This window comes from Panicum hallii, chromosome 9 (genome assembly GCF_002211085.1).
Source record: "Panicum hallii strain FIL2 chromosome 9, PHallii_v3.1, whole genome shotgun sequence".
Lineage (NCBI taxonomy): Eukaryota > Viridiplantae > Streptophyta > Magnoliopsida > Poales > Poaceae > Panicum > Panicum hallii.
The window spans coordinates 17,363,433-17,383,246 of record NC_038050.1 but is presented as its reverse complement, the minus strand read 5'-3'; the positions used below and the strand labels follow the sequence as shown (position 1 = coordinate 17,383,246).

At 44.8% G+C, this 19,814-nt stretch overlaps 2 protein-coding genes across 2 annotated transcripts; both read left to right on the top strand.

The window, feature by feature from the left end:
- The first annotated feature begins 5,720 nt into the window (after positions 1-5,720).
- LOC112876743 (chitinase 2-like) lies at positions 5,721-6,861 on the top strand. Its single transcript, XM_025940915.1, has one exon. The coding sequence runs from the start codon at positions 5,747-5,749 to the stop codon at positions 6,668-6,670; it is 924 nt and encodes a 307-aa protein (XP_025796700.1). The 5' UTR covers positions 5,721-5,746; the 3' UTR covers positions 6,671-6,861.
- Positions 6,862-8,863: 2,002 nt separating this feature from the next.
- On the top strand, positions 8,864-10,034 carry LOC112872682 (chitinase 2-like). Its single transcript, XM_025935755.1, has one exon. The coding sequence runs from the start codon at positions 8,914-8,916 to the stop codon at positions 9,841-9,843; it is 930 nt and encodes a 309-aa protein (XP_025791540.1). The 5' UTR covers positions 8,864-8,913; the 3' UTR covers positions 9,844-10,034.
- The last annotated feature ends 9,780 nt before the right edge of the window (positions 10,035-19,814 follow it).

The following is a 19,814-nucleotide window of genomic DNA, read 5'->3' as shown; positions in this document are numbered from 1 at the left end:
AGATATGAAAGGTAACAGAATAACAACCTAAACAGAGGCCTAAAAACCAACAGAGAGCCGATTCCTAGAACAATCCCTCTTTAGGTTGATACAAAGCATCAAGCGTACTGCCGGAACATTCAACCCGTTTGAAGGGCCTAATCATGCAGATATTAAGCTAAATCCTCAATGAACAAAGACTAACCATAACAGATTGGATCTACTAAACAAGAACAAAGCAAGGTGCTGCCCTGACACCCGAGATCGAGCACGAGGATAGCTTAAGCATTTGTGGGTAACAAACGATGCATGAATAAAGCATGAAAGAGCCGATGCTACTCTGTAAACGCCAAGATAACTAGTGTTACTCGCCATCAACAACGCTTCAGTACGACAACCACAAAGGTAGAAAGGCTGGAACGATGCTGCCCCGATCACGCGAGGCGTGATCGCGGCTGCACGGCACTTACCCGAGAAACCCTAGAACAGGGGTGGCGATGCGCCGAGAGTTGTTGTGAATGATTGATTGTTCATTGTTCTTTATTCATAATCCAAGGTACATATTTATAGTCCGAAGACTTGCCTTCCCTAACCAATCCTAACCGACTACGACACGAATCCTAGCTATCTCTATCTAAACTATTTTAAGTGCACACACCTATCTAGAAACATGGCCAATCCTGGCCTCGAATGCCCGCGCAGGGGTCGATTCGCAAGGCCACTATGATTATCTTTTGAGCCCATCTTGCTTCACGGCCCACCTTCTAGCCCGGCTAAATTACGGCGATAACAGAAGCCGATTCCATGACGAAGCAGGATTAAGAATAAAAATCTCATAATTAAGTACAAACATTTAATTGAATTAAATTTATCATCATCATTAGTCGGATTGGATTCAACCGAGACAACCCTAACGGCAGGGTAACAAATCGAGCATAATTAACCGATGTATCCAATTATATCAGAATTTACATTTGGCATTAAGTCCAAAATTGGCCAAGGGAGCCGATTGATGCTACCAAACCATCACAATCATCCAACCGTTGTCTAGTAAACAAATCTAACTAGTAAGACTTGACCTAACGTCATTACTCAAGGATCCGATCTAATCGAGACAGCTTGAGATAATAACGGTAAGACAAATGAACTAGTCGATTGGACTACTCGAACGAAATCCGAGATTGTAGATAACTTGATAGTTTCAGTGAAAACCAAGAAAGAAATCAGCTATGAGATTACTGCATGAAAAGGTTAGATAAAGCTGATAACTTGATGATTATCACTGGATAAATTGTGAAATTTATTAAGAACTAGCAAGAGATCAAATGATGTAGCCTTACAATAACTAAGAAATCGATAACGAAACTACAGCGATACGCCGATAATTAAAGCCTAGATAATCTGGTATAACATATACAATTATGTGAATTATTATAGAACTACTATCAAATGTGAAACATAATAATACCCTAAAGAAAATTAATATCATTTGTCAAATGTGGTTTGGCCCTTCACACATCCATGCATAATGATTAGGTAGAACAACAATAACTAAAATACTCATAGAAAATGAAGTATGATAATTGCGTTTCTAATTAAAATCTATAGATGCCTGACTAATTCTGTTTTGAAATAAATTTAATGGTTATGTTGTGTTAAGTTCATCTTTAATACATGCTTTCTGCAACAACAGCAATATCAGGATCGGTCTTAGAAGATTGGAGCCATGCATTATGCGCTTCTCATCAGTATCACCTAGCAAGGAATTGAGGGTGTCAGTTGTAAAAATTAAAGTGGCAATTGTTTTGCTATTTGTTTTTTTGTTTGTGCTTACGAGGGGTATCAGGACCACGTTGATGTTTAGAACTTACCTGCATACTTACAAAGTTATCCTAAATCCTGGAATGCTATGTTGGAATATTTCCATGTAAATCCAAATAATTCTAATAAAATCTCAAAGACCGATTAGTGCAAAGATGCATAGCAACAAATTAGTCCCACCTTGCTAGTGGAGGTGGAGCAAATCCAACTTAAATAGTTGGATGCTCTCCATACTCTTGCAAGTGTGGGTGAGAGGAAGAAGGACGAACACGCGCGCGCTTGCCTCGCCTCGCCTGGCGAGGGCGAGGGCTCGCGACGTGAGCATGAAATGGTCCGCCAAAATCCGGTCCAATCGTTGCGGGAACGCGGCTTCCTTTTGCAGATTTGTTTTGCCACTTCGAATCTGTTACGGATCTCATGCGCGGAATTTTTGGACTCGTAACCGACTTGGTTTTTGGGACGCCAAAAGCCTTAGCGGTTCCTTCCTATAAATACGCACGGGTGCCGGCTAGAAAAAAAGCAGAAGACGCACACCATGCCTCAACCTGTCTGCTGCGCCGCCGCGTACGCTGCTTCGTCTCGTTCGTCGGCGTGCACCGGCGATCGGGAGAGCAGGTCTCCGGAACCTCATCATCAGCAATCCTGCACCGGGAGAGGGCGAATAAGGTTTTTGGGAAGCGCTCTGCGCGACTGCTCGAACGCTTCCAAATCGCCGTCCTCTACGTCCTCCTCGCCACGGCTCGTCTTCCTCCTTATCAGTGGGGCGCGACTCGGCGTCGTCAAGCACGCGGAGGTGTTGATCGTCGCCGTCGTCTTCTTTACCCGGTTATTCTGGTCAGCCTAGAAATGTACGGTTTTCTGTCCCTAACTATATCTTTCATACCTAGTATGATCTGGTTAGGGTTGATCTTGCTGCTGCAATATTTTATCTTAAATAACTTGATCAGCATGTTTACATATATTCATTTTCTGTACGCAATTTTTGTCATGATCATAATTTATCTTCGATTAATTTAAAACTGAAACTCTTATTTATTCCATCAGGCTATACTTACGTGAACTCTTGCAGTATTTTCAAAGAAGTGGAGACAATGTTTGACGCTACTGTATATGATGCTTTTAGGATTAGTTTCAAACTGTCATCTATCGTGCGTTTGTACTACATAGTATAAATATCTCATTCATATTTTTGTATATGTTTAGCAGATTGAATTGTTTGAGAGACATTTTATATCAGTAATAATACAACTTATAAGGATCCTATGTCAAGTCGAAAACCAGAGCATGCTTCGTGTTTCAGTTTCTTTGAGGCGTCGAGCTGGACCGCGATGGGTGCAACAACGAAATAGGCCCAGCCTTGAGCCACCCACATTCTGGCCCTAGCAGGAACAGAACGACTACACAATAATAGTCGACACCATCGTACGAGGGTGCGGCGGAGCACGTCCATCCTAGTTCATCATATGTGCGAAGTACTTCTGCGTACAAGATGGTAGCACTTCCAGTCAATCTTCAGAAAAGGGTACAGCTCAGGCACCTTGTTGGGATTGTGGGCTATACGGTTTACCCTCTATTCCTCTCACTTTTCTGATGCCACTCGCAACTCCACTTCCAGATGTTACAAATATTTCACCAGTGTTCCAGAAAAAAAAATGTGTGACTTGTGAAACAGGCTAGTTTTGTGTGTCTAAAATACATTAGTACCTAAAGTGTGTCACCAACCTCCTCCAAGCTTGTTAATGGGCAGGTTTCAGCTTGTGATGGCATGTAGAACAGTATAAATCAACTTTGGTAGTGAAACATGTTCTTTATGTAGTGAGGCGATCATGCTAATAAGGCCCCTTTTCAGTTAAGTGATGTTTCTGCCAATCAGTTGCTGCTATATCCTATTTCAATTTAATGCCACTTCGTTCTCATGTCTGCATAGAAATGCATAATATGCTTGAATGATTTGTCATGTCCTTTTCAACGTATTGTTTTGTTTCTCTACTTCTGAGTCAAATTTGGTAGCCCGAAATGAGATTCTATTAAAACTAGAACAACCTAGGAAGAACTAGTTGAATTTATATCAATAAGAAATGAGCACCCAAATTCACGTCCAAGAGAATTCCAACTTGAATGGTCAAGGCATGCATCCACAACCTCAATCAAATGGCTTCTTTGCAGCAGCATCTATCTAAAAACAGGCCTAATTATTGGATCTATTTACCTAATCTTATATCTAGTTCACTAGTGATCCATTGAAACAGTCTAACTTAGTAGCTGTCCTTTCCTTTTCTCTCTTCGCTGTAACTAACAATAGCAGAGACAATGAAGGATTCAAAGTTAAGCCCCACACCCGCAAACTGCTCGACTAGATCATACAGGGAAGACCACCTTTTCCTGCTACCTTACCTAAGATCCAACCTAAGACAGTGATGTATTTGGCCTTGAAGTCAACTTTATGTTGGATTATGTACCTAGTCTTGCCTGCCATGGATCTTCCGGAAGTAATATACACAGCAAGATTTGTTTGCATGTTGTAGTCAATTTTTCTGATGTTATTGCTGTTCAAATTTAAAACATCAAAAGTTGGATGGACCTTTTACTGCCAGTCGTAAGATCAAAACTGTATTGAACTTAAAATTTACTCCACTCGTCAAGAAATATAAATAACTATCCTAGCAATTTTAGTAGTACGTACTAGCAGGAGGTAACGATGGAAGCGGATTGGATACGTATGGAGTTGGATTCGGATAGTATTTTTTATCATATTTTAACTCGAATACGGATACGAATTCAAATATTCTCGAATACGAATGCAAAATGGATGCCTCAAATTCGGATTCGAATTCGGATATTTACTCGATATATAGGATAACATTTAGCTATTTTCTTTATTGATAGTTTTAGAATATAAAATCGCTATATATGTACAAATTAAAGTATGACAATATAAGAAAGATAGCTGGTCAAAAATAGCTTATTTATCAACAGATATTTTAATAAATAAATATATAAAAATAAAACTAGAAATAAAAATGTATTTTCAATAAATATATAATTATTTTTAATTAATATAATAAAAAATTATAAAAATAATTTCACCCATAAATAGATAAAACAAGAATATTTACGAGTAAACTTAATCTTCCTATAACTTTATTATAAAAATTAATAATATTGGTTATGAAAAATAAATAGGATTCTTTAAATAATTCTACTGAAAACGGATACGGTAGTGTCATGTCGAATACGGATGTAGAATCGGATAGAGAAAAACAATAAAAACTGAATTCGGATGTATCCACTTTATTACCATATTAAATTCAAATACGGATACGGATATCCATATTGATGTTTAAATGGATACTGATATCGGATATTTCGGATATCCGTATTCACATTCACATCCTTAATAGGAGGTAAGCAAAAGACTAACATGTCTTCCATTAATGCGTTGTTGGTTGTCAATTCGTGGAGTTCAATGCCATCTGATGATTGGGTGAGGCATGGTTTAAAAGCCATCTTTGTATGTCATTAACTCTAGGCAGCTATAGAAGGGGATGATTAACATTTTTGCATGTCATTAATACGTGGAAGGAGAAAAATTAGTGGAATTAAATGACTATCATCTAAATACACCTATATTACCTTATATTTGGGGATAATTTTTGAATGCTTGGACACCGTACATATTATTACAGGACTGAGGGACTATATTGTCGTTACCTTCATATATACAGTCCCTGCGAGAATATTCAGTTTCAGCTTCCTCCGACGATCTAGAAGCTGACATTCAGATGAGAGCAAAGTCCATTCAATAACCTTCATCGTCATTTATTTTCAGTTTGAAAAAATCTAATTTTACTGAAGTTAGCCGCTAGAAAATTATAAATACATCCTTTTGCAGCTGCACCTCCCCCCATGCCGTGCGAGCTGGCAGTTCTTTGCAGCCGTGCTACCAATGGCAATGGGCTCCCCAAAGCTCATTCCAGCCGCTCTTCTCCCAGCTCTGCTGGCCCTCCATGCCCCAATGGCCACAGCAGCAAACTCCAACCTCTTCCGCGAGTACATCGGCGCCATCTTCAACGGTGTTCAGCTCAGCGACGTGCCCATCAACCCGAATGTTCAGTTCGACTTCATCCTCGCCTTCGCCATCGACTACACCGCCACGGATCCTCCAAATCCGACCAACGGCCAGTTCAACATCTTCTGGCAGGAATCGGTCCTCACGCCCTCTGCAGTTGCAGCCATCAAGCAGAGCAACCCCAACGTGAGGGTCGCCGTCAGCCTCGGCGGCGCCACCGTGAGGAGCAGCCCGGTGTTCTTCAACATCACCTCCGTCGACTCGTGGGTCCAGAACGCCGTCGCCTCCCTGACCGGCATGATCCAGCAGTACGACCTGGACGGCATCGACATCGACTACGAGCAGTTCCAGGCCGACCCGGCCACCTTCGCCGAGTGCGTCGGCCGCCTGGTGGCGACGCTCAAGAGCAACGGGGTGATCAGGTTCGCGTCGATCGCGCCGTTCGACGACGCCGAGGTGCAGAGCCACTACCAGGCACTGTGGGCGAGCTACGGGAGCGTGATCGACTACATCAACTTCCAGTTCTACGCGTACGACTCGAGCACAACTGCAGATCAGTATGTGAACCACTTCAACGACCAGATCGCCAACTACCCTGGAGGCAACATCCTAGCCAGCTTCAGCACGGAGCCGACGGCAACCTCGGTGCCAATTGATACGGCGCTTAGTGCCTGCCAGGTTCTGCAGTCACAGGGAAAGCTCTACGGCATCTTCATCTGGGTTGCAGATTACTCTAACAGACAAGGGTTCAAGTACGAAACGCAAGCACAAGCACTGTTGGCCAATGCCACCAGCCAGTAGCTAGCTTCACTGTTTTGCAGCCAAGAGCTTCCTTCAAGACTTCAGCTGCAGTAGTTTGGAATAAAATGTCTAGCTTCAAAATCTCAATTGTAACGCAGCTCTTCTTCTGACGTTAAGATAGTGGATGTTCACATTCTGCAAGAATTTGTGTATACTGACAGATCGCTGCTCTAATAAATTCCTTTCTTTTCTTTCGCTCTGTCAAAATTCTAGTCTGTACTTGATAGCCTGCCCAGTTGTTCAGAATGTCTAATAGAACTTGCTTGGGGGCGTATCCGTCATGTTTGGCCATTTGGTTTGCCTTGAGCTCTGTTTCTTGTTTTGTCGAGCCTGAAGTAGCTATCAGGTTTTCAATTCAATCCTAATCTTCTTTGTTTGTCTATGCCAGGGTTTTGGCTATCAATGCTATTTTTGTTATCGGCAGCTGCTGCTAGATCTCGATATCGTCCATACAAAGAAATTTTTAGATAAAATATCAATGGAAATTTAGAAATTTGATCTTATTTTCTTTAAACTTCACCGATATATTGGTGCCATTATTTTTAATTGGAGGGTGCAGATAGAGCCCATAATATGTGCAATACATTTGCCCCTGTCAGTGGCACCCTTTCTGTCTCTTAAGCGAGTTTTGCAGCTATGTAGTTTGCTCCTCTGCTTTCATATGATGATGCAACAAGAACAGCAAGGCGTTTAGCCCCGAGCAAGTGGCGTAGGCTAGACCAGCTTTCGAAAAGGAGGGCAACAGATTTGCCGTGAAATTTATAACAAGAAGAAAGAAACAAAGACTAACGCTATACCTTTGTTCGAAAAAAAATAAAACGCTATACCAGCTTTCACATGATGAATCTGCTCTTTACGTAGTGGATGCAACCGTTCCGAGGGCCCTCTTGAGGTAAGTGTTCCTTCTGCCAATCGGTAGCCGCTACATCATATTTCCACTGAAGGCACATATTCTCAAATCTCTATACCAACACATTGTTTGTTTCAATAATGTTGTCATGTCCTTTTCAGTGTATTGATTTCCATGTTCAGTCAAAGTTGGTAGCCTGAAGCCAGAATATCCATCCAAATAGCAGGCCTAACTCTTTAGACCACACCTACTCTTATACTATCTTGGTTCACGGGCGAGCCTTTGAAACAGTCTGACATAGCAGCTGCCCTTTCGTTTTCTCCTGTCACTGTAACTAATAATAACAGGGAAAGCGAAGGTTAGCCCCACATGGCCACACCCAAGAAAATGACTAAATCAAACTTTTTCCTTGGTGCGTTTGCTAAATTACAAGACAAGATAGTGATACATGTCTTTGACCTCTAACTCTGAAGTGAACTGAAACTTGGGTTGTGTACACCTAGAGTCTGTTTGGATCTGGGTGATCAAACTTCGGTCCCATCGTATCGGATGTTTGGAGACTAATTAGAAGTATTAAATATAAGATAATTATAAAACAAATTGTATAAATGGAGACTGATTCACGAGATGAATCTTTTAAGTCTAATTAATCCATCGTTAGCACATGTTTATTGTACCACAACATTGCCAAATCATTGACTAATTAAGCTTAATGAATTCGTCTTGCGAATTAGTCTCCATTTATACAATTGATTTTGTAATTAGAGTATATTTTATACTCCTAATGTCCAGACGTCTGATACGATAAAGACTAAAGTTTAGGCTGGGGTATCAAACACCCTCCTAGCCTCTTACTTCATCTTCTGGATGTGGCATAGCAAGATTTAGTTATTTTTCTGAGCTGTTGCCAGATCTTCAAAGATCAATTCCGGGAGACTTTGTCGTCACCAACTGCAAGATTTGTCTGCAAGCCAAGTCGGAAGATCAAAAACAGCAGCTCTCTCCTAACATCTACTCCATAGAAGCTTCCATTGTGTATGTTTCTCTTCATCCATCTTTTCCTCTAGAATTACTACTTCCTCCGTATCGTCCATTGACTATATGTGTAGGGCAAATCATGGGTCAACTATTGAGAGCACATTCATTTTCATTTTCACTTCGGCTCCCTTCAATCGAGAAGTTGACATCTCTGTCCTCGTCTCCTACATTTCAGACTAGAGAGAGAATAGTCATCCATTCAACTTTCAACGCCATTTATTTTTATGTTTGAAAAATAATAAATGTACTAATCTCCGTTGACATTTTCCGGCTGCAGCACATATTATAAGTACATGTTTTTTGCAGCTGTACCTTCTCCAACCAACCTGTGCGAACCATTTCTCAACTACACATCATGGTACAAATGGCCTCCTCAAAGCTCATCGCAGTAGCTTTCCTCTCTTCTCTTCTGGCCCTCCATGCTCCGATGACCACCGCAGCAAACTCCAACCTCTTCCGAGACTACATCGGCGCCATCTTCAATGGCGTCAGGTTCACCGACGTGCCCATCAACCCCAGGGTCCGGTTCGACTTCATCCTCGCCTTCGTCATCGACTACACCACCGCCACGGAGCCGCCCACCCCGACCAACGGCCGGTTCAACATCTTCTGGCAGAACACGGTGCTGAGCGCCGCCGCGGTGGCCTCCATCAAGCAGAGCAACCCAAACGTGCGGGTCGCCGTGAGCCTCGGCGGCGCCACCGTGAACAACCGGCCCGTGTTCTTCAACATCACCTCCGTCGACTCGTGGGTCCAGAACGCCGTCGCCTCCCTGACCGCCATCGTCCGGGAGTACAACCTGGACGGCATCGACATCGACTACGAGCAGTTCCAGGTCGACCCGGCCACCTTCGCCGAGTGCGTCGGCCGCCTGGTGACGACGCTCAAGAGCAGCGGGGTGATCAAGTTCGCGTCCATCGCGCCGTTCGACAACGCCGACGTGCAGCGCCATTACCAGGCCCTGTGGGCGAGCTATGGGAGCGTGATAGATTACGTCAACTTCCAGTTCTACGCGTACAGCGCCAGCACGACGGAGGCGCAGTACGTGACCCACTTCGACGACCAGATCGCCAACTACCCCGGAGGGAACATCCTGGCGAGCTTCACCACGGCGCCGACGACGACCTCGGTGCCGATCAACACGTCGCTGAACGCCTGCCGGACGCTGCAGTCGCAGGGGAAGCTCTATGGTATCTTCATCTGGGCTGCGGATCATTCCAGGAGCCAAGGGTTCAGATTCGACACGCAGGCGCAAGCGCTGCTCGCCAACGCCCCCAGCTACTAGCTACCTTCATTGTGGTCCTGATTTTTTTTCAGCTGCATTAATATTGAATAAAAGTTCGTGGATTAATATTGTTGGAGCAAGAATGGGGGATAAAATTTCAATTGTAATATGCAGTTATGCTTTATTTAAATAAACTTTTAGCAGCTCTGAGTTTCGCTAAATAAACTGTAATAGTCTGTATGTTTTCTTTACTCTGCCTTTAATTTCTTTCCAATTGTAATGCCGCTATGCTTTTCATTTGTTTTTTGCAACATCCAAACTAATTTGAATAATTCAAAACCAAATATTATTATTTGGTACTATTCACTCACGTTCCAATTTTTTATTTGGTTGAATTTGTCCTATTTTTATATCCATGGTGTCCTTTTATTTGAGTGTCGGTGTTTTACCGCCAAGCCTATCGAGAGATGCCCCGAGGTAGTGGATTTGTAGGCAGAGTGTCACCAAGATCAGGAAACTCAAAGGTGCAAGCAACACAAGATTTAGACAAGTTCGGGCTGCAAGTTGCATGCCTATCTTGTATGGTGGTTTGTATTGGCTTGGATTGATTGTGCTTCAGAGGAGATCACTGCCCACCCTTATATACTCTAGGGGAGAGGGTAGGGTTCTAGGGAGAGGGTAGGGTTGCAGGTATCATAGTCTGGTACGACCTTAGGAATTCTACTCTGTCCGTACCGAGTAGTTTCCTTCTACACCGACTAGTCCTACTCGTATCTAAGTACATTACAACGAGTCTAAAGTATGGGACATGCCACATCCGTTATTCTAAAATTATCTATGCCACGTAAGCAGTCCCATGGTTCCGAGCCTGATATTAAGTTTTTGAGGCTGCACCAGAGTGGAGTGCCTAAACTGGTGACTTTCTCCAGCACTTGTGTTTGTAATTGTTGAATTGCTGAGTTTTTTCTTCAGTCTCATTCTCTAGTTCCTTGGCATCTCTCCGGTGGATGTGGATGTTGAAGCTTTCTTATTCTAAGATGACTCTGCCTTTTTGGCTCTAAAACTATATCTATGTCCGGTTGTAGCTTGGAACTTGGATCAAGTGTCGTTTAGCTAGAGACAGCTTGGAAGCTTCAGTTTCTCCCTGTTAGGGTTCTTGTAAAATAAATTGCTGTCATTTCAATTCGGTGTTGTGTTCGTTTTGTGAAATTGCGTTTTATTGAATTTTATGGTTGTTTGATAGATCTGCTAATTTATTATAGTATTATTACAGGACCATGCCCGAATTGCTTCTTCGGAGGCACCTAAATGTGATTCTATCAGATTTATTATGGTTGTACATTTTTTTTAGCTTTGTCTTGGAAGTGAAGAAGTCCAACTCCAAACAGGATATGAAATCATGATTTGTATTTTTTCATTTACTATGTTGATATGTTAAAGTATCTATATGGTCCTTTGCAAAAAAAAAAAGGAGTGTCTATAAGGTTAATAGTAAAATGAGTTATTTTTTTGGCAAACTGATAGTGTCATAAGGAACAGATATATGTCGCAATAATATGAGATATCGAGAAGCTACTTTTAGGATAAGAAATAAATAGATCCGGGCCTTGGGTTGTCAAAACTTGGGACCCTCCATTTTTTGGTCCCGGAGCAGTCACCCACCTAGCTGGTACCATGCACCCCAAATGCACACAGCGGCAAGTCGGGCCACATTGTTGCGCTAGCCTCAGCTAGATGTAGACAATGGTTGCCGTGACACCCTTGATCTAGGCACCCTCCGTGATCCGCTCGAAATCCCGGTAGCACCACCCCGCTACCACAAATGACCTCGCTTGTGCTTGTGCTTGTGCTAGACCTGATCGGGTTGCCACCTTGGGCCAACATCACTAAATTTTGGCATCTGTACCCCGCGGCAGTGGCCCCAACCTGATTGCGCTGGTGGAAGAATCCCCATCGCCGCCTTCCTTGCCACTCGTCGAGCTTCCGTCCCTTAGGCTCAGGTGACGGCAAGGCGTAGGACAGGAGGGGTGGGCCTGACAGTCAGGGTTGGAGCCAAGGTACGTGCAGGGCGTGCTGCAGCACAGGCCTAGCCCAACTCGTCCCATGTACATCCCAAGAACATTGGCCTGTGTGTTGCTGATTTTTGTAGTGGCTCATTCCACTTCCCTCCACTCCCCAAGTATGCTGCTAAATCATGTTGATGCATGCATTTGCAAAATATAGCAGGCCAAAATAAAGAAAAAGAAAAAGATTTCAGTGTCAATGATCGATGACCTAGATAAAAAGACAGAAGTCAGCACTCTTTCGAACCAGGAGCTGAATTTAAAATACTATCTCAATGAACGATTAATTCAGTGGTTGAGAGAAGAAGAGTTAAAATGGTACGAGAGAGCTAAAACCAAAGACCTTTTGGAAGGAGATGATAACACTCAATATTTCCACTTGGTTACTAATGGTAAACATAGAAAAAAACGTATTTTCAAATTAGAGCAAGAGGATGGAGTATCTGTGGGTGATGCTACGTTAAAAGCATATACAACAAATTATTATAAGAATCTTTTTGAATTACCAGAAGAAAATAACTTTGCCTTGATGGAACATTATAATCAAGACATACCTCAGGTATCAGCGGAAGAAAATAACTTCCTCATAGCACCTTTCACTGAGAATGAAGTAAAAGAGGTTGTGTTTCAGTGGAACATAATAAATCCCCTGGACCAGACGTTTCCATGCAGAGTTTTACCAAGTATTCTGGGAAATCATTAAATCAGATCTTCTAGCGCTTTTCATAGAATTTTTTGAAGAGCGTCTCTGTCGGTTCCAGAAATAGCCGACAACTAAACCTACTCGAAGTATATATCGCACGTCGTGATTGGAGATGGCCTAGCACACAGTGACTCAAGATTTATACTAGTTCAGCCAATCGTGCCCTACGTCCAGTTGGGGGGTCGGTTGGATGTATTGCTTGAGCCCATATGCTTGCGAGAGCTTGGGAAGTTACAAGCTTACGAGTGGAGGATAGACAATAAGTCTACTTCTAGAGCGATGCCCCTTCCTAGGCAGGTGACCCTCCCTTTTATAGTCCAAGGGGTTCTCCATCACAAGAGAACCAAAGGTAGAAAGAGTGAGGTAGAAAGAGAGACGGTTCCTTGCTTCGCTGGTTAGGGTCGCCAGCTCTGTCAGTCGGGTTCACCAACTCCAGTCAGGGCCTTCCGATGACCACAGTCCAAGTCCTTCGTCGTGGGGTGGCCATTTTATCTTGTCTCTGTGTGTCATGCTCTGTCGATCAGGGGGCGAGCGTGCGACGATAAGTATGGTATGGTAGTCACCCTCCGTCCCTAACGCTACGCCCCGTCACTCCATTGTGATGGAGGCGTGCCTGCCGTGTTGTGATGACGTTGCGTCTCATCCCTTCGCAAGGATGGGCAGGTGAAATAGTTTTCCCCTACAGCGGCAGTAAGAGGGACTGTAATCCCTGTGGAAGGAGTGGTTGGACCTGTATGGTAGTTGACTCTCGTGCGTCCATCCTTATCCTCAGCACCTGCCCCAGGGACAGAGGTCTGGTCAGCCCTCGACCTCATCAGTCGGAGAAAGTGACACGTGTGTGGCGGAGTTTGGTTGGCGTCTTAGGTCAGGACCATAGCACGGACCTAAGCCTTGGTCGTCCCCTCAGTCGGGGACTCAAGCCGAGGCTCCTACCGACCGGTCCCGACTGGTCGAGACCATGGACCTGGATAGCCTGGAGAAAGTCACGGCTTAGGAGGGCACCCGTTTGGTCCACGCGTGGTCTTAGGCCATCCGGAGTTCTAGCAGGAAGTGGGCCCACCGGGGACCCCGGGTCCCTGGACCTGTCAGAGGCCCCCGAGCGGCTTTGCAATTTGTTTAATCGTGAAGGCGCTATTCTCACTATACCGTGCTTTTGCTCAGAGTGAGAGGTTGCACCGCCCAGCGGTCCGTGCAATAAGTGTGCCGCAACAGTCCCAGCCGCCTGCCCTTCGGTGCGGAACATCGAGGCCTGCCCGTTCCAGCGTGGGTGTTCAGTCGGCGGCAGATGGACCGCTCGCCGTCGTCCCCTGCCAAGGCGTCCTTGAGGGAGGGGTGCAAGAAGAAGACTTGCGAGGAAGATGTTCCTCCCAGTCTTCCCGTACTTGGAGCAGCCCTCCCAAGGTTACCAGCGTTACCACCCTGGTGGTGGTAACGGGTTTTTCGTACTTTGTAACGATCGTGGGCCGACTGTACCCTGTAATACTTATTCACTAGGAATAAAGCGTGTTTATCCCGGGGTGTATTGTATTTGCCGCGCCCGTCCGTGAGCCCGATCAGGGGATGGAATTTTGTCAACTTTTCCGAGTGAAAATGCAGTACCCCGACTCGCCGCACTTTTGTGTCATACCCGGTTTTAAGGACAAAACCGAATGCACAACTATATGTATGCTAGGATCAAGTTTCACATATATAATAACTTCATCAGTGAATAATCAGTAACGAAAAGAGAACTAAAAGACTATAAAAGATTATCAGAGTTATACAGTTTATTCTGGAAACGGAGGCTTCAAACTTCACAGGCAATCGACCGGGGGTTGTGTAGGCCTAGAACTCAGCATCATCTTCAAAAGACTTCGCGGCAACTTTCTCTTTTGAGCAGCAATTATAACAAGCACGAGTACACTTATGGTTGGTACTCAGCAAGTGTTGGGAATTATATGACATGAAGGCCAAAAGCAAAGAAAGACTGACTGGCTTACTGCGATAAGCAATTTTAGTTGGTCAAGTTTTATTAGCACCTGATTACTAAGGTATAAGTATATACCAACCCACGTTAAAAGAGAGAGAAGAGATAAAGCATAAGCATATCCAAAACCATAAACATGGTTCACGATTTAATTCATCTTCAAGTTCATTAATCATGTGAGGGTCCAAGCCGCTCTTAACCATGAGCACGGCTGATATATCAGTTTTTACTCTGCAGAGATTGTACACTTTACCCACAATTCGTGTCTTGCAACATATCCAAGGTAGCTAGCCTCTTAAACACTTCGGAGGTGAGTGGCAAGGGATTCACTATGAGGCTTTTACAAAGATTCCCTATCTAATGAGAAAGACGCCTTAACCAGAACCATATCATAACCTCAAAGGGACCGAGCTATACCCCGACGACGCAACTCCTCTTACCCTTTCGGTAAGATTATCATAAGCTAGTGTTCCTAATTAATCAGCCAAGACCAGAGCCATATAATATTGTGGTTGTATTATTTTCCTGAGTGGTTCTCCATATTCCGATTAAAGCATATGATCTTGTGATTAACAACACAAAGAGTATGAACATGGATAAAACAGGTGTAGTATCATCATTGTTATCATCATGGTTATTGACATTCCCAAACCAGAACCAATTATAGCAACTAAACAGAAGCTACCCAACATAAAGGTAAAACCCAGCTTAGCAAGGAATAATCATAAAAACTAGGCATATCCTTAATTAGGATCCATTAAAATTAGGACACATGCATGCATATAGAAAAGTTGTATTTATTGTGATTATTAGGACAAACGAACGATCAATGAAACACTTGCCTTTCTTCCAAAGAATAGCTGTTTAGAGTCTTCAACTCTTATTCTTAAAACTCTTAGTCTTCAAAACTCTTCGATCACGCTCCTTCTAACGTCACACAAGCATCGGGTCCAAGCATACAAGCAAACAAACAAACAAGAACAACTAAGCACAGAAACACCAAACAAAAAGAAAGCTTAAAAAGAGCATACCAAAGGATAGGACTCGTTGATACGGTCACAAGATCACAAGAAACACGGAAAACAGACCTACGGTTGAAAAGAAATAACTATCGGAAGAATTGTGTTATAAAAGAAACAAAGAACTATAAGTTTCATTTATTTTAACTGGAAAAGAAATGTGAAGGATATTTAAAAGAAATATCCAGGTTATAATTAACTTAAATTATATTTAAATTTGTAAAGGCGAAGTAGAACTTATTTAAATCTATTTGTGATTGTCTATGTATAAATTACACTAATTAAATAATTGATTAGAAAAGAACTTGTGAGAGCATCTAAATGCGTAACTTTATAATTCGAGTTGAACTAAATAGGTTATAAATGAAACACATTTATGTTGGTATTAATCAAGTTACATTAGTTATGAAAACCGAAGTATAGATCTAATTGGATTTTATTTAGAAAAACTAGATAAGACAACATTAATCAAACTAAATCTATATTTAATTTTAAAAATAGGAACTATGATACAACAACACTAGTAAACGATAGTTTAGGGTTTTATAAGACTAACGCAAAAAGAACGGATCAAAACGGATCTAAAACGCGAAATGAACAAAAGAAACAAGGTTTCAGGGACCCAGTCGCGATTAACTGTAGATTTAAGGGACTAACAGGGAAGATTTGTGAGATACAGCAAGCTGTGCTCATAAATAGATCAAAGTTTAGGGTTAGATGCAAAAAAGATCATGGGTTGGCTGAACTGAAAAGATCTAAAAGATCTAGGGGGTTTTCTGCAGATTTCGCAAGACACAAAAAAATTGTAGGAATTACAGAATTTTCCATGGACCAATCTGCAAAAGCTTGGGGCTTCTGGACATGGCTGCCGATGGCACTGTTGGCCGGATTCTTGGAGATTCTGGGCACGGGAGAGCGTGGGGAGCGGGACAAAAGAAAGAGGAGATGGAGGGGGTTCCGTTTTACTGCTTACCCATGGCGGGGAGGCACCATGGCGGCGGGAATCTCACCGAGAAGAGGCGGCGGTGCACTGCTCCAGGGCAGTGGCGCTTGTGTTCATGGCGAGGAGGCCTGGGTGGTGCAGGAGGGAGGGTGGCGCGGCTGTAGGGGCATGCAGGGCCAAGGTGCGCAGGGGCCCAGGGCACGCACGCCCAGAATGGCAGCGGTCCGCTGGAGGCGCTGTGTAGGGCGAAGACACGAGGGGCGAGCGGAGGGCGCACGCGAGGAGGTGGTTGTTCAGGGAACGCGCCGGGATGGGGGCGCCGGGATAGCAGGGGGAGACGCAGGCGGCACGGGGCCTGCGGCTGAGGCACGAGGGGCGCGCAGGGGCAGCGGCGCTCCTAGTTTCACGTCCAGGGACACTCGCGGCAGGGGGGCTGGGCAGGCCTGGGTGCACGGTGATGCAGGGGGAGGCCACACAGCAGGGACACAGGGGCTCAAACGCTCGCACTTTATAGGGGGTGCAACCCTAGGTCGGCGTGGTGCGCACGCCAAGGCCCCTGGCGGCCACGTCGAGTTCCTGCCTCGCACGACCGGACTCGGTTCTGGTCTTGTGTGGTAGGCCAGGTCGAGCAAGAGCGTGGCAATGCAAGGAGGGCATGGGCAGCAAGGCACGCAGGGCCCTGATGGACAAACGATAGGAGATGCGAGTGATGATGCAGCAGGGGTGCGAAGCAAGTAAGGGGCATACGCTGCAGGGAGGTTGGGTTGAGTCTAAGCTTTTAGAGTGATGGTGTTGGTCACCGAAGTTGACGTTGACGACTACAAAGTATAATCGAAAACCACCGAAATCAAGATACAATTCTGTTTCGAGCGTGATTTGATCAGGGGAGAGATTAGAGAATGAGAAACTCGATGGGGCATCTTAGGGAGTCGGAGAGGACAGAGTTAAAGGGATGGACAACAAAGAAACGGCTTGGTTTGACTACAAGGAGATAAAGAAAGAAAGAAAGAAAGAAAGAAAGGGGAAGCACAAAACCTTCTGGATAACTCCAACTTGGAGAAGGAAGGCGATCGACGGTGAGTGTCAGTCAGGTAGCTTTGACGAGCTATCAAGCTTTGAAAAGGAAAGACAAAAGGCAAAAATATGGGTATTCGCTTTGCTACCTCAAGGAGAAGCTTTTGATTTCCTTTTTATCGTCAAAACGCAACAGATGACGAGATTATGGCGGTGGTCAAGCTCAAGCTTGCACGCGGCATGATTCTAGGATTTTTAAGGCGGTTGGACAAGAAACCAGTTGAATCCAGCTCGAGATGAAAACAAAACAAATTTATTTTCCAGAACATATTTTCAGGCTCAAAATAAATCTAGAAAACTCCAGATAAATCTTTTAAACCATGAAAAATATATCCAGAAGAATCCCAAAAATTCCGAGGAAAACTCGGGAGGTAATTTGGGACACGAGGAATCCAAATAAAATACTTGCAATTTGAGAAAAAGATTTTTAGAACTTTACAATAAATGGATTTAGGTCTACGGAAAAAGAGAATAATTGCCAGAAAAATTTGAAAAATTCTCGAAAACCCTAAAGATGGATGAACACATTCTAAAAGATATTCACATTCTAAAATTAAATATTTAAGCGTGTGACACTTTGCTACGAAGGAGGGCGGTCGGGTCGTCGGCGTCATGTGTGTATATGCGTGGAGGTGCCCCATAAGCGGTCTCCGTGATCGAAGGGGTTGAACCGGCGTCACTTGCCTTGATGGCTCGAGTGATGGGCTCGGTGAGCTCCTAACGGATGTGCCCGGGTAAAGTTTCGGGTGTCCGAGTGGAATCCGGGTCCGTCGTTCATGACGGGGTCGGCATAGCCCGCAAGTGGCATTCCGCTGCTCCGCGACCCACCTCCAGGCAGATGTCCGAGTCGTCCAACTGACTCAGGTGGCTCGCTAGCCTCTCCTCGATGGAGATTCTGTGGGCATGGCTTGAGGTCCGAATCAGACAAGAAGGTTGACACGACCCGAATCGCTGCCTGGGTAGGTTGGGTGAGGCCCGCTAGGGCTCATCTGCGTTTTCTCCCCTGGCTCTGTTTGACGTGAGGCGGCCTCGAGTCCTCTGTAGACCGGCCTTCGAACCTTGGTCGGTCGAGTTCCCAAATCGGGATCCATTAGCACACTTCTATCGGTTGCACCATCTTTGTTTTGGCAGTTGTAATGTTTTCCATAAATCAAATGATTAAATGCAATTATTGACTAGGGATGTGGCGCGTTGAGGCTTACCTGAGAGGTCGGAGCGCTGCCTCGTTTTTCGTGGCCCAGCTCCGCGAACTCCGAGAGAGCTTGGTGTCGGTCGCGACAGCGATTGCGGAGGTGACCATCTTGGAGTGGGTGAAGACAGCTCGACGCGCGGAGAGCAAGGCAACCCTAGGGAGCTAGGGCGTCTAGGCAACGGAAGTCGAGTCGAGCGCTACCCCGACCGTGCTGTCCCCCAGCCAAGGGGCTCCTCCTGTTGACCCTGCAACGCGGCCCCTCCTATCCATATCATCGGCCAACGCGGACGGGGTGCCGCAATAAAAAGCATTTGCCGCGTAGTTAGCTTTCATTTCTAGAGCAGTTTGAAGGGCCCCCGAGTGAACAATCTAAGTGCTTGTAATCATTTTCATTTTATGGTTTTTGGGAAGCTGGTCCCGCCCGTATCCCTATGTTTCCTGGAGTGATTTCTGCCTTCGCACGTTTTCTTTCGAACCTGCTCGTTAACCGTAGGCTGCACCATGTAGCCGAGGGCTGGCCCGAGTGGCGTCAGATGCTAGTTCACCGTATGTTGTGATGAGGGTTCGGTAGGTCGGGTGGCCCAACAAAAATCACTTGGGTCGCGATGGGAGAACGGCTCATCCTTTCACTTGGGCGAAAACAGTTGCCTTTTTGTGCAAGATTTACAAAAGGAAAGAGGGGGTAGTTGCTCGCATGGTGGTGCATCCCCGTGGAGCCCTCGAGCGACCCGGGCCGAAAGTGTTCGGGCTAGGTCGCTGTAGGAGTCGGCTCTTGGAATGAAAGCACAAGAAGGGACTGAATTTAGGGGAAGAAATGACGTAACCGTTCAATGTTCCAAGCATTGGAGAGGATGTCGCCGTCGTTGTCCTTCAGTCAATAGGCGTCTGGTCGGATCACCTCCGCAATCGTGTACGGTCCTTACCAAGGCGGAGAGAGCTTGTACTTGCCCTTGGTCGATTGTGTTCTCCCAACACCAAATCGCCGACTTCGAGGGTTCTTCCCCGGATCTTCCTCTTGTGGTACCTGCGAAGAGTTTGCTGGCAGCGTGCCGAGAAGACCAAGGCTGTCTG